The sequence below is a fragment of the Watersipora subatra genome, chromosome 10 (genome assembly GCF_963576615.1).
Source record: "Watersipora subatra chromosome 10, tzWatSuba1.1, whole genome shotgun sequence".
NCBI classification, from domain to species: Eukaryota; Metazoa; Bryozoa; class Gymnolaemata; order Cheilostomatida; family Watersiporidae; genus Watersipora; species Watersipora subatra.
The window spans coordinates 44,304,275-44,329,491 of NC_088717.1; the positions used below are offsets into that span (position 1 = coordinate 44,304,275).

General features: G+C 34.7%; 1 protein-coding gene across 1 annotated transcript; it reads left to right on the forward strand.

The window, feature by feature from the left end:
* The first annotated feature begins 5,026 nt into the window (after positions 1–5,026).
* Positions 5,027–25,217, forward strand: LOC137407117 (tripartite motif-containing protein 2-like). Its single transcript, XM_068093718.1, has 13 exons — positions 5,027–5,917; positions 9,249–9,415; positions 10,360–10,513; positions 14,369–14,475; positions 15,622–15,841; positions 17,152–17,345; positions 18,591–18,732; positions 20,234–20,416; positions 21,585–21,735; positions 22,258–22,427; positions 22,901–22,987; positions 23,670–23,810; positions 24,829–25,217. The coding sequence occupies exons 1-13, from the start codon at positions 5,027–5,029 to the stop codon at positions 24,982–24,984; spliced, it is 2,763 nt and encodes a 920-aa protein (XP_067949819.1). The 3' UTR covers positions 24,985–25,217.

Genomic DNA, 25,217 nt, shown 5'->3' on the forward strand with positions numbered 1-25,217 from the left:
GTCATTTTGGCGCATATTTTTCTTCTGAGCATTTTAACCGTGATAAAGTTTTGTCGATTTTAATCTTGAAACATCTTAGCAGTGAGATCACCTCACGCATCAAAAACAATCACAAATGATAGAAAAATACCGACACTTTTTGATGACGTCCAATAAAATTTTGTGTAAGTTCATCCTCAATTAAGTGATGATAAGAAAAAAAGGTTACATCAAGTGGGGCTGTTCCAAATGACAGCTTGCTGCTCAAAGCACCTGCGCGGGCAGTCAATAGTTGGTGTGTCTCTCCTTTGGCTCTCATCATCACACTCCCACATAAATATTTCTTATATCAACATCTCATATATCAATTACAAATTTACCTCTTGATTTTGAGTTTGTTTTCTTGCCAAACGAAATGCGTAAGATTTAGGTGTTTACAAACTCCTTTGTTATTGAAGGTTTCTATGGCAACATCGGTAGAGGTGACACGCATGGGTTAAGATACCAAAGCTGAGTTTCATACTTGCTGTCTTTTTCATAGACAGCAAAGTTGGGTAGAAAGTTGCAAAGTGGGTAGAAAGTTGCAAAAACAAACAACGACTTAACATACAAATAAATAGTTTATAATCTGAATATATTGGAAAGCTGTGTTCGCCGAACTTCTCTTTGGGTCGCAGGAGTAAAGCTAACTTTTTAACTATCATCTGGGTAGTCATTAATATACAGTGTATTTGAATATTTTTGGCTTGAGTATGTCATAACCTGGTGTGTGCGCGGCGCGTGTGAGGGTGCTAGATGATTGCCTAGATAGACAGTTGTTTGTTGTATGCTGCCTAGATAGACAGTTGTTTGTTGTATGCTGCCTAGATAGTTGTTTGTTATATGCTGCCTAGATAGATGATTGTTTGTTGTATGCTGCCTAGATAGACAGTTGTTTATTGTATACTGTCTAGATAGACAGTTGTTTGTTGTTTGCTGCCTAAATATACAGTCGTTTGTTGTATGCTGCCTAAATAGGCAGTTGTTTGTTGCATGCTGTCTAGATAGACGATTGTTTGTTGTATGCTGTCTAGATAGACGGATTGTTTGTTGTATGCTGCCTAAATAGGCAGTTGTTTGTTGCATGCTGTCTAGATAGACGATTGTTTGTTGTATGGTGCCTAGACAGACAGTTGTTTGTTGTATGGTGCCTAAATATACAGCTGTTTGTTGTTCGCCCTAATCTACTCCAGTAGTAGTGCAAATTTATAAAAGTTAGTAGAAACCTCTGACACAGATTGGGCAAGCTCAGATGTTCTTCCATCTGTTTTGTCTTTTAAGATAAAATCTCTAAACAATTGTTGGCTTATCTATGTCCACTGGCTTTTACATGCTGCCAAAATACAGGAAACATAAAACTTATACCGTTTGCCAGTATGTTGACCTTATCATTTCACAATATAAAATATTTTGCATGTCTTTTGCTAAAAAAAAGCTAGTCGCAGTGCATGAGAGTAGAGACAGAAATGCAATTTCTATATTTTGCCAGTTTTAGCCAATTACGCGTCACTTGACGATTCTGAGTCTCACTAGATAGTTCAAACCTAGAGTGAACCTAAAGAGAAAGCATAAAGTAATTATGACACGCTTTTATGGAATTCAATAGCCTTTGTTACTAACTTCTGCGTTACATTGAAGCGAAGAGAGTATTAGCTAACCTAGTAAGTCTCATAAAATTACTATGTTACCTAAGAATCTGGCCTTAGATGTCTACATCAATTAGATAGAGTTACCCTATTTGCGTTAGTTTTATTGCTTTTCAGTCTAAATAATGCTTCTAGTTTATAGTTCTCAGCGGCAGCACCTCTAGCAGCAGTGAGTAAAATATGTTTTGAAAAGTAACTGCTAGCGCCTAAGCATGTTTACGGTTCTACGGTAACAAAGAACTTAATGTTTTATGAATATGTCCAATTGACTTAACTCTTTAGTGTGATTATCTCCCCTGTTCCTCAATGGCTGCTAAATTATGAGAATTAATTTTTTTCTCACCAAATATCTTTACCTCTTACACGGCCATTGCTTAAAATCGCTTAATGGTCTGTATAGAAACTCGAGTGTGGCTTTTGTGTTACGATAGGTCAACATTCGTCCCCCAGTGTCCACTCAGTATGTTCAACTGCTCTGTGCGATTAACCACTTATAAATATTCAGTTAGTCGTTCTTTGTGCGACTGTACGACTGAATTTGGTAGCAATTAGAAGGTAAGTGCTGCTCAAGCACTCCCTAGTTGTATTGCTTTATCAGAGTTTAAAGGGAGGTTGATAGATTCCTTTACTGAAGGTTAGGTTGGTAGAATTCATTACTGAATATCGGTTGGTAGACTCCATTCTCGAAGGTCAGGTTGGTAGACTACATCACTGAAGGTAAGTTGGTAGACTCCATTACTGAAGGTCAGGTTGGCAGACTCCAATACTGAATGTAGGTTGGCAGACTCCATTACTGATGGTAGGTTGGTAGACTACATTACTGAATATAGGTTGGCAGACTCCATTCTCGAAGGTTAGGTTGGTAGACTCCATTACTGAAGGTAGGTTGGTAGACTACATTACTGAATATAGGTTGGCAGACTCCATTCTCGAATGTCAGGTTGGTAGACTCCATTACTAAAAGTAAGTTGGTAGACTCCATTACTGAAGGTAAGTTGGTAGACTCCATTACTAAAGGTAAGTTGGTAGACTTCATTGCTGAAAGTAGGTTGGTAGACTACATTACTGAAGGGAGCCTGTAGACTCCATTACTGAAGGTAAGTTGGTAGACTCCATTACTGGAAGGGAGCCTGTAGACTCCATTACTGAAGGTAAGTTGGTAGACTCCATAACTAAAGGTAAGTTGGTAGACTCCATTACTGAAGGTAGGTTGGTAGACTCCATTACTGAAGGTAAGTTGATAGACTCCATTACTGAAGATAGGTTGGTAGACTCCATTACTAAAGGCAGGCTGGTAGACTCCATCACTGAAGGTAAGTTGGTAGACTCCATTACTGAAGGTCAGGTTGGCAGACTCCAATACTGAAGGTAGGTTGGCAGACTCCATTCTCGAAGGTTAGGTTGGTAGACTCCATTACTGAAGGGAGGCTGTAGACTCCATTACTGAAGATAGGTTGATAGACTCCATTACGGAGAATGAGGTTGGGTCATACTTATCGAAAAATAACATTAAAACCTATTTTAAAAATTCTTAAGCTATTTCTCTGGTTTTATACTATCAACACCTCATACATAGTAATTGCGTTGTTGTTTCTCTCCTCTCTGACGATCTGTAGCATTTCCTAAAGCTGCAATTTTTTATGGTTTTGTACTGCATACTTAATTTACAAAACTAGTATTTTATTTTTCAGCTATAGCATTAGAGTCTAGGCTGAGAGCTATAGCCTGAGGTTTTAGCCAGATAAGTAACAGAATACTCTGTATTTTATGCTTCATGTTATTCTTCCGATTCTTACTACTCCAAAACATACAAAGTTGGTATTTTCAGGAAATACTAACAACTGTTTTCAGAGATGAGTTTCATTGGTTGCTTGGAAATGTGCTAGACTTTCAACTTGCCTTCTTTGCCTGATAAAAAAGGCAATAGTATCACCTAAAATTATATTTTGATATGGAACTAATAGTATTGTTTTTACTTGGTTATTTTACATTTTCCACGGAGGAGATTTTGATACATTGCATCAAAAGCTGTGCCTCATCCATATATATCATATGACAACGAAACCTTCCTATTCTTTTCAATTCCTCTGTTTATTCCTGCAGCAAACAAAGCTGTTCTTAAAGTGCACTTAAAACAATCCATTCATGCAGCTTACGCACTAATTAGCAGGTAGTGTATGTACCACATCGCTCATTCACTAATTCACGCGTGTCTTTGACTACAGAGCTTACAGAGTTTTGTTAGCACTCAACCGATTTCACACTAATGCCGTTCTGGTTTTTTAGACTGTTAAATCAATTTGCGGCTATAGATGTATGAAACAGATTCTAGTTTGAAGCAGCGGTTAAGAATTCTGGTTTTGTAGTTTTTTCAAGTCAATTTGATTAACTTAATGATTTATTATGACATGCCCAGCACTTCACTAGCGTTTTACAGCAGAGAGGTTTTGGTGGTGAGAAGACAATTTCATACTGTCATTATAGGATTACTTCAGCACAATTAGTAAAAATTCGAAAGATTGAAGAGACACATAGAAAAATATACAATAATTTTTTACTTTTACTTTAAAAGATGTAAAATATAATCTGTTCGTATACTGTAAATATATATATACTAGGTGAATGCCCGGCATTTCAGGAGTAATAAAAAGGTTTTTGCATAGAAAAATTCATTTTTAATTAGTCAAGTTTTTTTGCTAAATAAGTTAAATGAATAACATAAACTAGTCTAAATCTTTACTATAATAATAGCCATTATTATAACTTATTCATGTGTTAGAAAAAAGATTGTATCTTGATCTCCACGCAAGCGTGATCTTCAAGTGCACTAGATGAAGCATGAAGCATGCTATTTTAACCATTCGGCATTAAAGACTGGCAGGTACATAAATATGTGCACAATTATTCATTTGCATAGCAATGTAGCCACTTCCCCTAGTGGATATTCATGCCTGTCTGCAGACCTGGAAGTTCCGAGTTCAAATCTAGTGCAAAGTAGATTTCTCTTTCCTAAAACGTCATCGCTATAACTGAGCACACGAATGACTGACAAGCACTGAGGTTTACATATATAGATATAGGACATACAGTGTATATCTTATATATATCATATATATTTTATCTTTTTTTCTGTGTGCCATATGTAGAACATTTTTCTACAAAAATTAATATGGACTGACCAATAAAAGTATATATACATTTTTTTTAAATGTATTTATAGACCGCCTTACAAGCATAATTGTGAAATGGCCGATACCCAAGACTTCCCTCCAACATCTCTACCTCTATCACCAACTCAACTTCACCCAGGCTATGCAGAAATAGACATATCCAACTCAGAGGCTGCTTTAGATGCACCAGAAATGACGACAGCGAGGCAAAAAGTAGGCACACTGCTGGCCAAGTACAATAACTCCCAAAATAATAATAACGTTTCATCGGGATCAAAGGTTAACAGTTTAGTTAAATCTTTCTCAGCCACTCCATTGCCTCTCACACCCAAGAGCTATATTTCATCTATTCCACCAGAGAATCACGCTAATGATGATGCTAATTATATCATAAGGCCGTCTCCGCATGTATCAGCCCCAGATAATGCGCAAAAGAGCAGCATGACTAATGCAAACGACAGCGCAGCATCCGGTGGTACGTCTGGCACCACTCCCGCTTTCTCACCTACTATAGAACATTCCAAAAAGTTTAACAAGACTGTCATAGCTGCAGCAGATCCTCCGCTAACCTCAACCCCTGTGATTGCATGCGATCAAGCAAAAGAAAAATTATCGTCTGCCACTTCTAGCAAGACCAATCCCCTTTTTGATGATTTATTAGCCTTAGAAACAGCTTTAAACCCTATTAAGGGCAGTAGTGACATTGCTCAATCCAAGGTCAAGAGTTCAGAGGATACCAAAGTTTTACAAGTATCAAATAGCAGCTTGCCAATTGAACAGATGAGTGGCTGCGATACCGACCTTACGAGTAGCAACCATAGCGACCCTTTGAGTTGTAGTACCTCTGACTCTTTGAATGGCAGCATCGAAAATTTTCAACAAAATGCTAACCCTGAGAAGGCACTTGTTAGTCCTTCAACAGGTGTTGACTCAGCTAATTCATCTGATAAAAAGGTTAACGCTTCTAGCATTTTCTCTCATGAAGAGGAGATAACTTCCGAAGACTCGGATGATTTGTTTTGTCTCACTTGCCATGAACATCTAAAATCTAGGGAGCTGCACAGAAAGCACAAGATTGTGGAAGTGAGTTATTTATAGCTATAGCACATGCTTTTTAGATAAACCCTAAGTGCTAGAGAAACATAGAGACTGCGCTGTGGAAATAATATAAAGTGCAACAATTTGAAAAAATTTATTACACAATATAGAGTGTAATCTAGTAGAATACTACTCATTATAATTGTATATTTATCTATAACATTTAGTATTTTGTAAATATTGTTATATTCTATTATATTGTATAGGTTTCTACTATATTATATATACTATATATTATTATACTATATTAGCCAAACAAAATATAGTATTATATTATCATATATTTTCTTTGGCTATGCTTTACTCTATTATTTTCTATTATATTATTATTCTATTATTTGCTAGCATTGTGGAAAGTGTTTAGCAGAGATAGGGGACTAACTTCACTTTAATCCAATCAGTGACAGGTTTATAGGCATCAGTTTCTATTAAACTGTACGTGCTGCCTGACAGTCAATAAGCGGGTAATAATGACTCATCTGATGGTTCTTACTGCTACAAGATGAATATGCTACAAGAGCGACACGTGAAAATTTTTTAACTGAGGCAGCGAGTTTAAAGTTAGCCCTAATCTTATTGCTCAAAAATTGCAACACAGACAGACTTTTGTTCTGATAGGACCACCCATAATGCTAGCAGTGTGTCACCTTGTTAGTGTTGGCATTCATATTGGCTAGCTGTAGACTTAAAAAGGAAATGATGTCACAAGTCATATGGCAATATTGTCCCCGACTTGATCATTCTTGATTAAAGTTGCATTATTTACTTTATTTCTACTAATAAAAATGGTTGCTATGGAAACAGCTAACGCATTTACTTTGGTTTCTGATAATATTGACCTACTTGTGAACTCTATCGTAAAATAGTTGTTCAGAGAACTTTTAAACTAGACGTCACTAGTTCTTCAGATTGAAAATTGTTAAAAGTGCTGATGTTGGTTGTTAGAATAATCAATAGTGCTGCAAACAACTATTTGCTAGTTGTACTACATGAGAGTTACAGCTTTCTAGCAAAACCCTGTCCTACTCTCCATAACGCGTTTGGCTTATTTGGTACTTTCAAAATAACTCTATTATTATAACCAAGTTCTGCCATAGCTCTATGGGGAACTGCTATGTATGTATAGCTTTTTATTTGTACTAGTAATCATCAAAAAATTATATTTGTTATTACATGCAAACAAGACAAGAAAAATAATGACAAGACAGAAATCAGGAATTATTGAGAGGGTTGAACAAAAGTGTTTTAAAAGTTGGTAAACTAATAGTATTGCAGAAGAGTCGAGTTAGTGAATTGTAGGTTATAGTAATGGAAAGTTCATAAACTGTTATTCATATTATATTATTATTTATTATTTATATTCGTAATGTATGACTCGCTTATTAGTCAACTCAGCCACCTTATTCCCGGGAGCAAGAGTGGGTAACTCTAACTTTATACCAGAACTATTCCTGTAGTAGATGCCTAGAGCCTAGTCATCTTGTATCTAGGGAAATAATTAGATGCTCACTTAGTAACCTGCTAGCCACAGCACCGGGCCAACTTGAAAGGTGCACTGCAGTTCAGCTCTTTCAATATAAACCAGTAGCTAACTCAAATCTGTCAAAAGAACTTTTAGCGGATAGGCAAGCGAGCAATAAACCCTGCTAGAAAATGAGATGCAGAATTAAATGTGTATTCTGTTTGACAAAAACTAGTGTGAATAGAATATGTTGACTCATCAGTAGACTGTATATTGAACTGCGAAAAGCACAATGAGAGATCGTAATCTAAAAAGTAATCCTTTTTACAACAGTAGACACAGTTATCTCTGGATAAGGCTATAGTGGACACAGTGAAGAGCTCTGATTCAGGGGTGCCCTCATGCATTAGAATATTCACTATATTATTCGCTATAATATTCCAATAAACATTTGCTATAACATTTACTATAGCATTTATTGTAACATTTACCATAACATTTGCTGTAATGTTTACTATGACATTTACTATGACATTTACTGTAACATTTGCTATAACATTTGCTATAACATTTGCTATAACATTTGCTATAGCATTTGCTATAACATTTGTTATAACATTTGCTGGAATATTTACTATAACATTTGCTATAACATTTGCTATAGCATTTGCTATAACATTTGCTATAAAAATTGCAATGAAATTTGCTATAACATTTGCTATAACATTTGCTATAATATTTGCTATAAAATTTACTATAACGTTTACTATAGCATTTACTATAATAAGACCGGTGTCCATCTGTCTGAAGCCCTGGCTAGAAATTGGGAAAAAAGATTGCTTTGCGCAGGGTTTGAACTGGCAACATTCTGTTTGATAGACCAACACTAACACTTGTGCTAATTGTTTCCCCTTCTGGTATTTTGGAATAATTGCGTGAATAGCTGTTCACTGTGTTTTGTTGGCAAACCTTATGATCTCTCACAGCACACTAGACTATCAGGGTACTAGCATTTATATAAAATCTCTATGAACGGGAAGTGCCCAAGGTGCTTCAACGCTTGTAGCCGCCACTTGGTCCTATTAAGTTACCCAGTTAAAGATTGGATGCATGAAGTGTGAGTTTTATCAGAGTTGACTTGTCATATACCCTGAGTCATATCCTTGATGCATTTGGTCTAGATTAGTTACTTTCCGACGCTGTCACAGTTAGCATTGTCAGAGTATCTTTGAGAATCATCAAGCTTTCATGTGCATATAGACTGGGCTTGTGTATAATAAAATGCAGTCAGCATTAGGTTACACAGGGCAGTCGCTGACCTCATTTGCTTGTAACATGAGCAAATCATAACACCTTTTTTGCGTTGGCAGCAATTACAACGTTAATTTTGGAAAAATAAGTTTGAATATTTATGTGTCAGACAGGAAAAGCATGCAAGATTTTATCAATGTGATTCCTTAACCTATTTCACTAAACTTTGTGCTAAATTATAACAATTTAACACAAAATTATTTACCTGTTGCTTACGATTGTCCCTGAAGAAGATTTCTCCTGAAGTTTACAAAGTTTTTATCGCACAAAAATTACAATTTATATCAGTGAGAGAGTTGGTTTCTTGAAAATTTTAACAAGCTAATAAATCTTTACTATAATAAGAGCTGTGCCTGTCTGTCTGTCTAAAGCTACTGTTGGAGGTTGAGAAAAAACATTGCTTCGTACGGGATTTGAACTCATGAATATAAACAGACATGAATTTACTCCAAGGAGCTGTTGTTAGCAATGCTATTAATTCAAGTAATAGTGAAATGAATAACTATGCAGGAGAGATCATTGCTATTTTCTTTACGCTACTAGGTAACCACAGCGATCTCTAACCAGACAAGTGAATGCGATTCTCTTTTGGCCAACACAGCTGCCTGCCTGGCCAGTACAGAAAGATGGAATAACCATATCTCCTGCCTCCGCACTGGACTAGTTAAAACTAGAAAGTCTATTGCAGTTGAACTCGATGAGATGTTCAGGTACATATATGTACTGTATTTGTAAATACTCAGGCGCCACAGGCTTCGCACAAAATCAATAAAGCTTTGTACGCGTTTGAGAGTAGAGATTTAGTATGTAATTAATTGAATTCTAAATTGTATAAAAATAGTTAGGTAGGATCTCAGTCTAACATTTTAAATAGCTCGAGTTTTGCATTAGTTTTTGAGCCAGGATTTAGTCTGTGGTGAGTGGCTTTAACGCTGATATTTAAAGCTTTCAACTGAGGCCTCAGTTTATCACATCTTGTTCCTTGATACCTCAGTCTTTAAGCCTTCACCTAGCCTAATTTTTATAGGTTTGATAAGTTTGATGGCTGCATAGCTTCATTAAAGGAACTTTCTTGCTTTTTTAAACAAAAGGAAGCATGTTTCAATAGATCAAGCATGAAGGAATGCAAATAAATTTTTTTATTCAAGTTCACCCTGTAGACAAACAACTATGACCAAATGAGGACTTATAAAACGGGGAAGGTACTTTTAAAAGAAAGGAATGTTTGAAGATTTTTTGTTGAATGAAATTGACACATACAACAGAATACTTCAGTACCAAAAATAAAGAAGTAGTTATATATACAAACATGCTGTCGGCCATTTATCAACGCTAGTTGGCTGCAAGTTATGGCTACTAACCAACCAGCTATACCGCTAAAATATCCAATAAGGTGTTTTATGCTGTCTTTAAATAGTAGCGCCATAACTTTTGATTTAGGAGATTATTTTTCAGTATTTATGTACATTCAATCTACTAAAATTAAAACATGTGAAAAAGACTTAAAAATATACAAAAACAACTTACAGAGACTAATAGATTACTTTCTAGAGCTTCCAGCAACTATATAGAAGAACCTTTGACACCCAGATAAAAAATTATTTCCTTTTATATTCACATTGCAATAAAATGCCGGCTTATTTGTGGCTTTTAGGGAAATAGAACACAAGCTGCAAGAGCGCAAAATGACCCTCTTTGCTCAGCTGACTGACTGCGGTGTGGAAAAGGAAGGTTACCTCGAGGAGCAGCTGATTTACATGCAAGGATTACATGGAAAGTTATTAGAGACAGCTTCCAGTCTCCAGCAGGTAGGCTTACATTTTGCTAGTTGTAGAAATGGAGTCACTACAATTGCTTCTTATTAATTCTCAATTTACCGTAAAATCTCTAATTGAATGCTATGGCGCTTTATTTTTCAACCTTTCCTCTATTATAGTGGTGGTCAATTGGAGATGGCATTTAAATAGAGGCTGGCGGTCTATTTTTCAAATGGCTTGTCAGAATTTTCGGAAGATAAATTTATCCCTATAATACGGACAAAGCGAATGTCGCCTATATTTCGCTTTCTTTTTTCGGTGGAGCGATATTAAACCTTTTGGATGCAATAAATCTGCTAACTTACCTCCAACTTGTCAAAGATCTCTTAATAAATGTGCATCGAGAAAATGAGAAATATCTCTACCAGTTGATATCTATTGCTTGCAATTGACTTGCAATGATATTATAGCCTGTGTCCTTCTTTGCAATTTGTTGGCGTTTTCAATTTTTATTTCACTCTAAATATGAAAACATATTTTTATTTTATATCTATATTTAACATTGTTGCATAAAGGCTCATTGCACTCTTTGACATGTTTGCTACAGTTTACAGCCAAGACTAGCTTTTTATGTGCAATGGAAGTGGAGTTATGAACATCGATTCATTGTATGCCGTGTTAAGATAACTGCAAGGATGCTATTACATAACATGCTTTAAATCTGCTTACCTGGTATTTATAAGTTATACAATAATCTACCTATCAAATGATACAAATATATATTCATGAACAAGTGACATAAACGAATCATACTTATATTACATGCAGAAACAAAAATTAACGTTTTTAAAACAAAAACATTTCCATTGTTTGCTCGGATAGCTGCGTTCTGATTGTTGCTTTCGATGGAACAAACATAATCTAGTTGTCCAATACCTTCCACAAGATTTTCTGGCCTCAACTCTTCTTCTGCACTGCTAAACTAGTCGATATTAGCGTCCAAACAATTTTAGGCAGAGCAAAACTTTTACTCGCTGCATTAAGCACAATAAAAGTATGCTCGGTAAACGTAGCCTTTCGTCCAAAATTTGCAAACCGGTTTTTATATGCATGTAATTCAAAGTATCAGCACTGTGTTAAACAAAGAACCACTATAATTAGCCTGACACAATAATTATTTCTATAGCATTGCTTTGAAAACTCATTTACCATCGTAAATTTAAGCCGTTACTTATAATTGTAGGCTACTTTGAAGTAGAAAAACCGCGTTAAACAAAGAACTACTAGAAGCCTGAGACCGTTTTGATTATTGCTATGGTGTTGTTTTCAAAATTTTAACTAAAGAAACGAAAAGCTTTGGAATTGGACAACGAGAGAATTAATTGTTGTTGATATAAACGATTCATTATTAATACGATCATATGGACACTTTTCTAATGGTCAGTTGGTATTATGGGCTCATATAGTTCAAGTAATGTCAGTGGCGGTCAAATGAAGGTGGCGTTCAATTGGAGAGTGGCGCTCTATTGTTTAACCCTTCTCTCAGGGTGGCGGTCAATTGGAGGTAGCGTTCAAATAGAGGTGGCACTCAATTAGAGGTTTTATGGTATCTTCATTTTAAATATTCAAAGCACTTAAATTTTATAAATTTTCAAAACCACTTTAACAAATAAATTGCGCTTCAACTCTTTCAATACATGATTTTTTTTAACTTGAATGTAATTAATTTTTTGAAACTTTGCTATTTCAGAAATGAGCTGACGCAAATTTAACCATAACTTAAAAAGTATTGATCTACTTACCAAAAAATAAAAATGAGAGATTAGTACATATTCCTACATTATGGGCTAGTTTTAATAAGTTTTAATAAGTGTAAAAAAGTGGAGCTAATACTTCTGCATAAAGCCAAAATGTGCTTGCTGTGCAATCGTTAGCCATCTTGGAAGACACAATTAGTAAATCTAACAATTATATTTTTCATCCTTCCAATTTTGAAACAAATCTAATAATTGGTCAGAGGAAATACCGTTTTGCTTATTTTTTGTAAGAAAAAAAAAGAAACTACAGGTCTACTCCTAGTACAAATCAAGCAATACCACTTATTCTTAACAACGTATCGAGTGGCTGATAAAGTGGCGTGCCCGTACGGAATACATGTAAATGACTCCGCCGTGACTAAAGGGACGAGCTGTAGCGAAAGAGTTAACTAAATGAAACCTGATATGACACTAGTTTAAAGAAAGTGTTAGAGATAATTTTTTACTCAACTTGCCCAATCAGCTGCTAGATCTTGTCGACACGTATAGCAGGTATCATATTGTTCCCTGCAATTACAACACTAGGTTATAAAGTATCATATCTATCATCACAGGTTCTTAATTAGTGTCAACAAGGCTGTCTTATAGATGTTCTAGTTGCCACTATATCTCTGATAATGAAGAGCTCAGGGCATATTCAAAGACTGGGTTTTATTTTGATTAATGAATGCCAAAATTACTTGAAGAAATCGAATTTAATAAACAGGCTGACTGGCAATATGGTAGCTGACAGCAGTTTGCTGACATTTCTAATAAGACCCTTTTTATAACCAGACTGTCATTTTGAATAGTTCCTCTAAACCCTGAATGTATCTATAGTTAGAGGTGGAACGAGACACAAGACGTCTCGAGTATCGACCTGTCTCGTATCGGTCTCGTCTCGACTTAACTATTTCCAAACTCGAGACAGGAAACAGAACTAAAGCGCCTGCGCACGGTTGTTAAAACATGGCTTCTTGCGGTAGCAACAACTCCATATATTGTAATGGATTGCAGGCAACTGCCTTTAAAGTTATACCCGGTCCGTTACTACCTGTTGCTATTGATTATGTTGGCCACCGAGTCTAATCATGTAGTCCGGACAACGGCCCTGTTAATATATTGTAGTTTGGTTCTGTGTCCTTAAAACAGATACTGGGTTGTATCCAATTACTCTTCGGATAATCCAATTTAATAAATAAGACTATTGCGAGTAAAATGTCTGTATTTAATCGTATCGTGTCTAAACATCAACTGCCCTTTATAAAATTCGGGCCTCTTTTATATACTACCAATTGCGGGTAAAACTTGTCCGGACACCGAGGAATGAACGAAAGGCCGTGTCGACCATAGTCCGTGTTCGGTTAACAATAACGTTATTGTTAATTCAATATAAGAATATACATGTACATGTGTACAGTAATTCATATAATTTCGTAAGTACAATTTAAATATAAATCACATACTACAGTTAATACACAAACAAAACTTAACATTAATCAAACGATAAGAATGAAAATGTTATCGTGTGTTATTTTAGTTGCGGTATTTCTTTGTAGAGCGACGGCTATCGGTTTCGTTACACATTACATTAAAAAGTAAGACCTATTCAATATATGGTGAAAATATACATGTACAAAGCAATATGTTTATAATAATTATTATCAATCAAGCTCAAAATTTTTAGTAATATATAACTTCGATATTTTAGAGCTGTTTGTGTCACTTTTGATTACAAAAACTACATGCATATCACTATTAAAATGTTGTATTTAAATTGTTTACACCAGGTGAAAATTCAATTTAAAAAAAGGTTTATCAATTTTATATATACCAAGTACGCTAGCACTTGTGTAGTGAAATCATCACCAAATGCTCATTATTTTACTGTCTCGAGTCTCGAATTTTCACAAGACAGTGTCTCGAGTCTCGTCTCGAACTTTAAAAACCTGTCTCGTTCCATCTCTATCGATGGCATCAAATTAAACTCATGTGAATCAATGACTTGGTTATTCATTGAGATTTTTAAAGATGATGCTAGTACTGTAGCTCTTTTCTGTCAATTATGCAATAGCAGACCTTATTGATGTACACTTTGTGTATGTATTAGATAAGAGAGGAGTTGACTGACACAAACCTAATAGCCCTGCACTGTGACAAGCTACATCAAGCCTCTGAGAGCATTGAAAAGCAAGCTGATTCTATCAACTCTTTCAGGTAGACTGAGTTCTTAATTTTAGCCACTTTATGAAATTGATTCCAAAAGTTTCAAACGTTTGGTTGTGTCACATTTTTGTGCGTTTCATTATTTTCGGAGTTACCTACCCTTCTAGTTTTTATTAAACAACCTTCAATTTTAGGCAGTAAAATTTTTATAGTTTTTAAGACTAATGCCTGCAAAAAACAAATATTTTCTTAGACAGCTTTATGATAAATTTCTAAGATTTAAAAGTGGAAAACAAGTGTGCAGTACTAGGCTAGCCCTTTCTAAGGTGGTAGGGCAGCCAACTCCACAATTATAGTTCCCTAAGATGGTAGGGCAGCCAACTCCACAATTATACCTCCTCTTACAGTGGAATGTGTAGGATAGACTTGAATAACTATACAACTTGTCTGACCACAAGTGTTTGTCTGCTAGCTGAATAAGTTTTGGCTGCCTTGTGTTTGAGTCTGGACAATTTTTATGCTTAGAGTTTCCCTTTAATATTTAAAATTCTGTCGCTTGATAGATGTTCTGATTCTAAGGTCGGATTCTGATGACCTAATAGTCTTTATTATAGGTCACCATATTTCTTCAAAGTAAGATATTGTACTTCCAACAGTTACTAGTTGGAATAGCAATTTAAACAATTTAATTGAGAACTTGGTTCAAAGACTAGATATTATGAACTTTGTTTATAACCTATGTTTCACCGAATGTCTCACACAAATTATATATTTTTAAGGCTAAATATGCTGACTTTCCATATTATGCAGAGCCAGCAAAATGGAGAAGTTATTTTGCACATTACAAAATAAAATTCTGTAATGTGCAAAGTAGCTTTTTTGTATAGCCTTAAATAGCCTTAAAGATTGTACAGTTTTTAAACTCTTTGAGGCTAAATATGATAAGTCATATACATTCCAGAGCTTATAGATGTGTAGAATGTAAATGACATTCTTAAAGCAGGTATGCCTTAAAGTTGCTATGCCATTCTTTAAGGCATACACGGAACGTATGCCTTAAAGAGGCATACTTTAACATTCTTTAAAGTTCAATATTTTGTTTAAAGTTACATTCAGCTTTAAAGAGAGTTAAAATTGAATGTAACTTTACATTCTTCAAGGCCAAATATAAAGAGCCAGCAAAATCATTTCTTTTAGTTTGAACAAGAATACTGACCTTCAGTTTACTAAGCATGGGCTACCAGAAGTACGCCGTGCCCTCGGCAGCCTCGCACGCGTCACTAGTAGCCAAGTGGTGCCAAGCAGATGTACTGTTTCTGGAGATGGAATACACAAAGCTCATGTCAATAAGCAGACATTCGTTAAAGTAACTCTTCGAAATTGTCAGTCTACCTTGGAGAGGGAAAAAGGTCTTGTGGTAAGCAACTCTGTCAGTGTCTTTAATGAACAACAAGTTTAATTTTGACTGACTCATTCAGTAGTTACCTTTTCATTAGCTCAGCTACTTCATTCTTGTTACCTTGAATGAGACATATAGCTCTTCATACTTTTAGCTTTAAATGTAGCCCAAAATTGATATGATGCTTGCGATTGGCTGTTACAAGAATTCATGTGCATATAATTACATCATGCTGTATGTGCTTACAAGCCTCCCTCCGCAGACTTTCTAACATACAATAATTTGTTCTTTTTATTAAAACTATAGTCAAAAGAGTGTGCAATAAAATTTGACAATGTTTCTTTTTGAAAAGGCGTATGTATAAATATATATACATATAAAAATAAATATATATATATATAAATATATATATATATTGTATAGGCCTATATATATAAAACTAGATAGTTTTATATGACTAAAATTTTTCATGGCAGCTACACCGCTGTTTAATTCTTTGCGCTCGTCAGGCTTATATGTATCATTTATGCCTCAATTATAAGAGATTGTTCATCTCTCTAAATTATTAGCTTAAAAGGTTTAGCTAAACTGTGAAGACAACTTCAAACTTAGTATCATTAACTAAATGCATTACTGAAGTACTCTTTGTTTGGAAACTTGTAAGTTGTAATTAGATGATGAGTCAGTTGATAGAATCGTTTTTTGCAATTGAAGGCACCTTTTCAGGCTTTTGCATTTCAACTTCAAAACTTCAATAATATGTATGTACATACGTATATTTTGCATTTGCCTCAAGTATATGTACACTTTAAGGTGTTTTAAATAGTTGTCCTTGCATTTTCAGTAATCAGCCAATGTGCCTTTATAAATTATATTATGGTATTAGTGTTTGGAAAAGACATGAATACATTCTCTGATATGTTTGAGCCAAAATAAACTTGTCTCATTACAGTTAGCAGCGCAGCTCTACGGTGAGAAAGTAAACTTGTCTCGTTACAGTTAGCGGCGCAGCTCTAAAATGAGAAAGTAAACTTGTCTCATTGCAGTTAGCGGCACAGCTCTATAATGAGAAAGTAAACTTGTCTCATTGCAGTTAGCGGCGCAGCTCTATGATGAGAAAGTAAACTTGTCTCGTTACAGTTAGTGGCGCAGCTCTACAATGAGAAAGTAAACTTGTCTTGTTACAGTTAGTGGTGCAGCTCTAAAATGAGAAAGCAAATCTGTCTCGTTACAGTTAGTGGCGCAGCTCTACAATGAGAAAGTAAACTTGTCTTGTTACAGTTAGTGGCGCAGCTCTAAAATGAGAAAGTAAATCTGTCTTGTTACAGTTAGCGGCACAGCTCTACAATGAGAAAGTGAATGTAGAGTGTCAAAGTTTGGACAATGGAAATGGAACATACAACATTCTATACATAGCTCCTGAGGCTGGCCAATACAAACTGGCTGTACGCCTCTTCCACCAACATCTCAAAGGCTCTCCCTTTAGTGTCAAGGTCATTACTGGCTCTAGGGTAACATTTAGGTAAGCATAAAGCGGAACAGTGAAAAATAAAATTTGAATACATACAAAGTCGTTAAAATTTTATCTGTGCTTACCTCGAGTCTAACGGTGTATTTAAACTTCTGTTGTGAAGTGTAAATACACCTTCACAGCCTTGTGAAGGTAAAAGCTGTGAAGGTGTATTTGTAAATAGGCTTGAATTTATAAACAGAAACTCACTTTAGGGACAGGGTTGGTGAACTTTTACTATATTTTGCGTTCACTGACAATGTTCAGAAGTGAATCATTGAAAAGTTCAATATGATTATCAAGGGCAGAATAAGTCAGAGCACATTGTGAGATCATATCAACCAAAGTGATGTAATTATAATTTGATATTAATAGAGCTATGGTATAAATGTTTGCTCTGAGCCGCTCTACTTATTTCTGATTGGTCAAAATGTGAAGACTTCCTTTCAGCAGTTTACTTCTACAAGTTTAGAAGCACCAGGCTAACCGCTGCTTCATTTTGACACCGGTTAGTCTTGGGGAAAGTTGTATACATCTCAGATATATAAATGTAGACAGCGATTACAGCTCTCCGATTAGTAAAGAATCTTCACAGCTAACGGCTCTTTTAATTTAGTTTGAATTAATGTTTTCAAGCTGAAATAAAGTGTAATTTTGGTCCGGCACTTTTAATTACTTATTGTAAACACAAAGAGACTAATTTGATGAAATTCACAGGCTGGGATGATAGACAGCTGTTGACAACTGTCAACAAGTGCTTATTTATAGTTCTTCTCGTTTCATACTATTAATGTAAGAAAAAACTGTGTAGTGCGTTATAGAATCAGGTTATAGAGTTAAGAATTATAGTTGTGGTACTTTGTTGCAAACATATTGTAAAATATGACTATTGATTACCTTAACTTAATTTAAATGAATTTGGCCATCTTAACACCTACTTCAAGCTAAGCTTTAGCATGTATTTTACCACAATAAGTTTCAACTTTTTCATTTGTTGCAAACATGTTGTAAAGTATAACTGGTGCTTACCACAGTAAAGGTTGCTTATATTTAAAGATGATCACTCGAGCTCCTCTCCTTGTTGCCTGAAGGTTGCAAAGATCTTTGCTAAAAGAAACTCTGCGTCTCTTTATTTAAGACAAAATATTTGAATTGAGACCCACTCTTATCAGAAGCATTATCGAATAGCGACAATAGCGATAAAAGGTTTAGTGTCTGCAGGAGTATTTTGACATGTTTACCTTTTTTTCGCTTTAGTAAATCTACAAACACATATGAACTGAGAAAGGTGCAGCAGCATCACAACTCTCCATCACCTGTCCAGGTGTCTAGACTTCCCTCCCCTCGTATCTCCTCTCCAAGGAGTATCAGCTCGGCTGAATCCTTCAGTTCTCTCAAGGTATGTATCTCTATCCTTTATTCATAGTAGCCAATACATTGCTTTCATGCATTTCCCAAACACACTGGTGCAAACACACTGGGCGATTTTATCGCGTGCGTCATGAGGAGTGCGGAGATATCGCTGGCGTGTGCTCAAACACACTTGAGCAATTCACCAGCAAACGATAATGCAGACGCGCTCACAAACTGCCAATAAAATTCCATATCGTCAGTTTCTTCGGAGTTGTAAATAAATTTACGTCAATATGGAGCCTTTTAGGCAATGACGTAAACAACTTCCGCTTTTGTTATTAGGCCTATTTCACTTTCACGAATTGTACACTACAAGAAGACATAAGAGAAAAACGATTCTTATATTTTTAACAGAACATAATATATTATGATTTTTATATATAGTTTACTTTATAGTATTTTTTTAATTTTAATATAATAAATATTTAATATTCTCAAGATAGTCAACCTTCGCAACGATTGACTTCCAAATGTTGGTTTTCTACTGGGTTTCTTTGTAATTTTGTGTGTAGCATCGTACAGGACTGGATCTGCTCTTATTAAATCTATCAACAAATAGGTGCTCATTTGGATAATGTTTCAATCGCCACAAAATAGCAAAATGTTGTTGCTGTAAGTTGGTGAACATTGACAAAACAAATTAGCAGCCAGAGCATTGCATTCTGGGGAAAACCAACCAATCACAATGCATCTTGCGTGTGATAAAGTTCTGATAGAGTGTATTGTTATCACTCAGCATCAACTCGCTAGGCGAGCTCCAGCTCAGATTGGTGCCACGTAGCGAGATATGGTGTGTTTGAGCCTTTAGCGTTCAAATGTAACTATTTGTTTTAGTTTAAAACTGATAGAACCAACCCTTTGACAATTAACTTTATAATCTCTGCAAAAAATAGTGGTTTGTTTTATTTAGAATTGCGGTCTAAGACTTCTATGAAGTAGCTTTATATAGTAGGCTTGTGATTGACTAACTGATATCTAAAAAATTTGTTACAAACCTGCTAGGTTTCTATAAAAATAGTTAACAAGATGTTGATGCTTTTGAAAAATTTGAAATTGACTCATTTTTCTTATTGAGTAGTTTTTAAATTTATGAAGGTAGCATGCAGTAATAAAAAATTTGAGCTTTTAGTAGTTAAAACGATAAATATAAGCGTTTTCTGTATAAGTTGCTATATTATTAGTCTAATTATTACAGTTCTATTTTTAGAACCTGAGTGTGTAATGGAAGAATGCTCTTGTTTTTAAAAACAGTAGTTTAAAATTGGTTAGTCCAAAACTAGTTTGATTCTTTCATGATTTTATTTACAAATAAAACTGTTTTCACCTAACAGCTAGTTTTGTCTATACTCCGTTTTATTAGAATTCTGTGCAAAGTGTATGAAGATTTGATTAACAATATTTTAATTAAAATGAATCCGCTTTTCTTTGAAAAGTACAAGCTGCCGGTGTCTAAGGTGCTTCATCAGTTAAAACAATGACTTTTTTAGATATTACCAACATCCCCAAACTCCCACGGCGCAGCATCTGCTGTTCAGCCTCCTTCTGGTGACTATTTGGCTGTGATAGGCCAGTATGGCAGAAAAAAGGGAGACCTTAGCAACCCGCAAGGAGTTACAATGGATTACAATGGAAGGATATACTGCACAGATAGCACCAACCAGAATATCCAGGTATCATTTTATTAGAGAGAGAGTGTATTGTAAAGCTTAGTATAATTTTTCTGTTTTTATGATTTCATAAGACTTGTGAACCTTAAAAATGAACTCTTTCAAAAATCAATATTATTTTCCTATCTTGATAAGAAAATCTATTTTCCTGTTCTTGATGTTTGATGTTAGAGGTGATCTGACTGCCAGGATGTTTCAAGATTAAAATCGGCAAACTTGATTTGACAACCTCAGAAGAAAATTACGTGCCAAAATGAAATCATTAGTCGTTATCGTTGCTATAGTTGATATTGGCTACAGCGCTCAAGTTGCAGTGTTGTGTCTCTATTCTGTTGGTCTCTTTACAACTATAGACATTGTAATTGCACTTTCTTTTGATCTGAGCGTTTTTCTCTTAATCTGAGAGTTTTAACTGTAATTAAGTTTTTTAAACTTGAATCCTGGAACATCCTGACAATCAGACCACCTGAAACATCATAAACATTGCAAGTAATAGAAAAAGGCTGATAGTTTCTGGTAAAATTTACTAAAATTATTTATACATTCGTCTTTAAACTAATTAATTGATTTTTTGTCTGCTTAATTCTTATCATCTTTTCCAGTAGAACTTTGGTGAGGGCTACTTTTTTAACACGATGCTTTGAAAGTCATTTTCTTATTTTCTTCAAAGACTACTATCATGCAATGAGAGCCTCGAGGTAAACATTTCTTGAGATCTGGGCTAAGGTTCACCTGAACTTTGCTCCCATAAGCTACGAGTCATTACAACTTTTGCTGTGAGGTACAAACATTCTTAGGTGTAAAAACCAGAGTCGAAGTCTCTAAACTATGACCCGAATTGACTGATGTTTTGTGTAGCTCTGTTTCTACAATGTTACACCATCTTTTCAGCTAAGAAAGCATAAACAGAATTATTTTGAAAGCTTCATTTAAAACATGCTGATAACAAGGTATAAATGTTTCTATGTTGTAAATGTATAACAAACTGTCAACTTTTAACATACAAGAAAATTGAATTTAACCTCAAAAATGTTTCTATTTATTTTATGTTTTAAACCTTAAAAACACCTGTCAAACTAAAATGGTTTAATAGCTGCAATTACAGTTTGTTTTTCTTCATATATAAAAACAAGCTATTTTTATTCACGTGATTCTTCTTCGCTACTTTCAGATGTTCACAGAAACAGGCTCATTTATCAACACTGTGAGTAGAAAAGGAAGAGAGCCAGGCCAGTTGCTTCGACCAATCGGGATATGCTGTAGTAAAGATGGCTGCCTTCTTTTCACAGACTATGAGAACAAATGCATCAATGTCTTCAAAGGTTATAATTATATGCCATTAAATATACATGTATGATATACATGTACATTATTTTTAGAGATCTGTAAGTCACACACTTACAGCATACATCCTATAAGTTTAAATAGTGTATTCAAGTAAGTAAAATGAGGATTCTAGAAATAGCAATGCTATTTTGATAATTTTTATGGCCCAATTTACAGTTTTTGTAACATTTCCACAAAGTTTTATATCATTGTCTTTTTAAGTTGAAATAAACTAAAAAAAATTTACTGCAGTATTTACTAAAAAGATGCTATTAGAAGTTGATTGCCACAAAGTCGTTTTGATCACTCAACTTTTCCGGTATTATTTCCACCTACTTATTACAAGGCTTGTAATACAAGCAGAAGTCTCGAATGATGATTATTTCTAATAGCATATTTTTAAAACTTGGTTATTTGCTCAGCCAACCTTTTAGCGTTTCTTGAATAGTTCATAAACCGTAGACCCGCATCTTTAGAGTGAAAGCTGATCATCTTGAACTGTGAGTTTGTTTATGTAGATGGGTCGTATATCCGACGATTCGGTCAAGGAAAGTTAATTGGACCCAAGGGTATCGCAACTACTCCTCGAGGCAGTGTAGTTGTTGCTGATAATAAAGGGAATCAGCTTTTAGAATTTACTATCACTGGGCGGCTTATAAAAAAGATTCAATCTGTGAAGAATGATAAGGTTAGTGAGATCAAACCGGAAAAGGTTTATTAAATGATTTTTTTTTACCATTTGCACAATTTTTGGGTTCAAACTGGTATATTTTTATCTTGTTTACTTGCAGTAATGTACTAGTTTACTTATGATTGGACGCCTAGAATTGTCTTGAGGTTCTGATTAGATACCAAAAATATCTGCTTCAACTTCTGATTGGATGTCAAAAAGATTAGCTTTGCTGTGACATTTCCAAAACTGTTAATATTTAATCATGTAGGCCATTCAACATCAAGTGTGAAATTAATCTTAAAATCTTTTCGAAACAGATTTTTGGAGAAAAAATCTGCTATGCTATTTCATTTAATACTTTTTAGTGCATGTTTTGGTATGTGTTCTGCTGCAAAAATTAATTCTGTTTTAAAAACCTAATTTAATAGAATTATGAGAGGAGTTTCCATTGGTTATAACCATTTAAGATGAACATGATGTCTTTTTAGGCGACACACTTTGCTGGTCCCCACTACGTGGCTGTTAGCCAATCTGGTGATATATTTGTATCCGACTTCCACAATCATTGCATAAAGGTATGGCATCTAACTACTATCAATATTTACATGTTTTCATCTTATTTTGACTAGAAAGAAATGCAGTTTCAGAATTGGGAAGGACAACTCCAACAACCACTTTTGAAAGAATATTTTTAGATGTGAATGTGGAATAATCTATAGAAAAATTTAGTTGTTATTAGCATTTCTTTTAATAAATATAAAGATTTTCTACCCATCAGTATAAATAATATGCTTAATGGTTCAATTTAGAATAGGTTTTACTTGAAATTAGCGCCATGTTTTAACAAAAAGAAATTCAGTACATACAGTATGAGTGGAACAGCTAATGACTAAAACTGTATTATTTACTGATCCATTCAGTCTGAAGCTCTTTATGTATGCAACTTATTTTCTTATTAATGATGACAAACCTTGATTCATGGACTCAGCTGTACGGAGACTTTCAATAAACCATATTGGTGTTGTCTTCTCTACGCATATGCACTGCTGACAACTCAATAGGCACATTGGCTTGCAGTTAACATCTTGACACTAACTGATGTCAAAACTATGTTGAAATCAGGGTCTTTATAAAGAAAACTAGGAGTTATCATCTCTTTTAAAGCATGCTAGTTCTCTGTCTTACATTTACAAAGGAAAAGCCTTTGTGTTTTCACTGTCCAGTTGTCATGCAGCTAGTAGATGTTTGTTCCTACAGGTATTTGATAAAGAGGGTGAATTCCAAAGGAGTTTTGGTCACCACGGGAGTGGTAATGGGCAGTTCAATGCACCAACTGGTGTGACAATTGATCAGAATGGACATGTTCTGGTTTCTGATTGGGGCAATTCTCGAATACAGGTTAGCGCAGTTAAAGTGTTGAATTATCTTTTGAAAAGTTTAGAAACTTATCAAAAAATATAAATCAGGTTTTCTAATGTATAAATAGAAAATAGAAAAGACCTCAAAGTATAATTGTTTTAATGAATTCAATTTTTTTCTTCACCAACAAAATAATCCTTAATTTAGTGTCTATGTATTGTAGAATGTGTTATCAATATTTTTAGAGAGCAGAGTTTATCCTAATCTTGAAGTCACTAAATTATCACCGTGTACGGCGAATCTTTTAAAGCAGCGGGTTATGTTGATTTTATTATTTCTTTTTGTGAAATTAACATCATTTAGCCCTGACAGTTATCATTTACCAAAGACCCTGAAGTATATGATAATTTCTGGTTATACAGTTAATAACAACATTTAATTGAAGGAATTTTATTTTTGTACACTACGTTTAACATAATCTTCAATAATTGTAATCCTAAAAGTAGCCCAATCTGAATTTTATGTTTATGATAATCTGAAGTTGTCATTGTCTGAGATACTTGAAACAGAAGTACTTTTGTCCAACATTCACGCATTGGTTAATCGTGGGCATTGACATAATTCATAAGTCTGAATTTGCTGACCTCCTTTTATCACAGCTTGGAGCTTTCAGTATAGGTTTTTCGTCTGTAAAACTGGCTTTTTGTTCTAATATCACAATGATTGCTGAAAAATAAAATATCAATAAATATTGTATTGTTATAAATAGGTGTAATTTTTAAATTTGGTCAGTTAATCTTCAAGTCAGCACTAAGTATTTTACAAATATATTTTTTATATTTGTAAAATATTCCAAATACATGTATCTTTACAAATATTTGCGAAGGATGAAACTGTGTGTAGTGAGCTCGTCGTGAAAAAGTGCCACACAAATAAAAATGTAGCTATTACATGTGATATGAGACGAAATATTAGCAGTCGTTGATCAGTGAATCAAAAGCAAAAATGTGATATCTATTTTTATCATGTCTTCTTGTAAGTTTGCTGGTGATTTTAGATATTTGATGAAGAAGGTTCTTTTCTTAGCCTTGTGGATACTAGCGCAGCTCCTCTCTTTGGACCACAGTCTATCTATGCGACACTAGATAACAGAGTGATAGTGGCGGACTCAGGCAATCACTGTGTAAAAGTGTTTAGATATGACACCTTGTAGTGTTACCCGGCAGCATGTGGCAGCTCTCACTATCTTCAGCGATCTCTAACTACATATTATTTATATATATTTGTAACATATTAGTACCAATTAATTTATTTGCATTTATCAACAGTTATTAAAGTAAAAAGTTAACTTTTAGTGTTCAAATTATCGTTTGAAGACTTTGTGAAGAGGCAATTTATTTTTTTAGACTTGAATGCTGTTAGAAGGCTTGCTAGATTTGCTGAAGG

Excerpts from the sequence above, each read along its gene's own strand:
- LOC137407117 (XM_068093718.1), top strand. The coding sequence starts at position 5,027 with ATGACGACAGCGAGGCAAAAAGTAGGCACACTGCTGGCCAAGTACAAT. Across the intron at positions 9,416-10,359 it reads GAACTCGATGAGATGTTCAG|GGAAATAGAACACAAGCTGC; the intron begins GTACATATATGT and ends TGTGGCTTTTAG. Across the intron at positions 22,428-22,900 it reads AATCTGTGAAGAATGATAAG|GCGACACACTTTGCTGGTCC; the intron begins GTTAGTGAGATC and ends ATGTCTTTTTAG.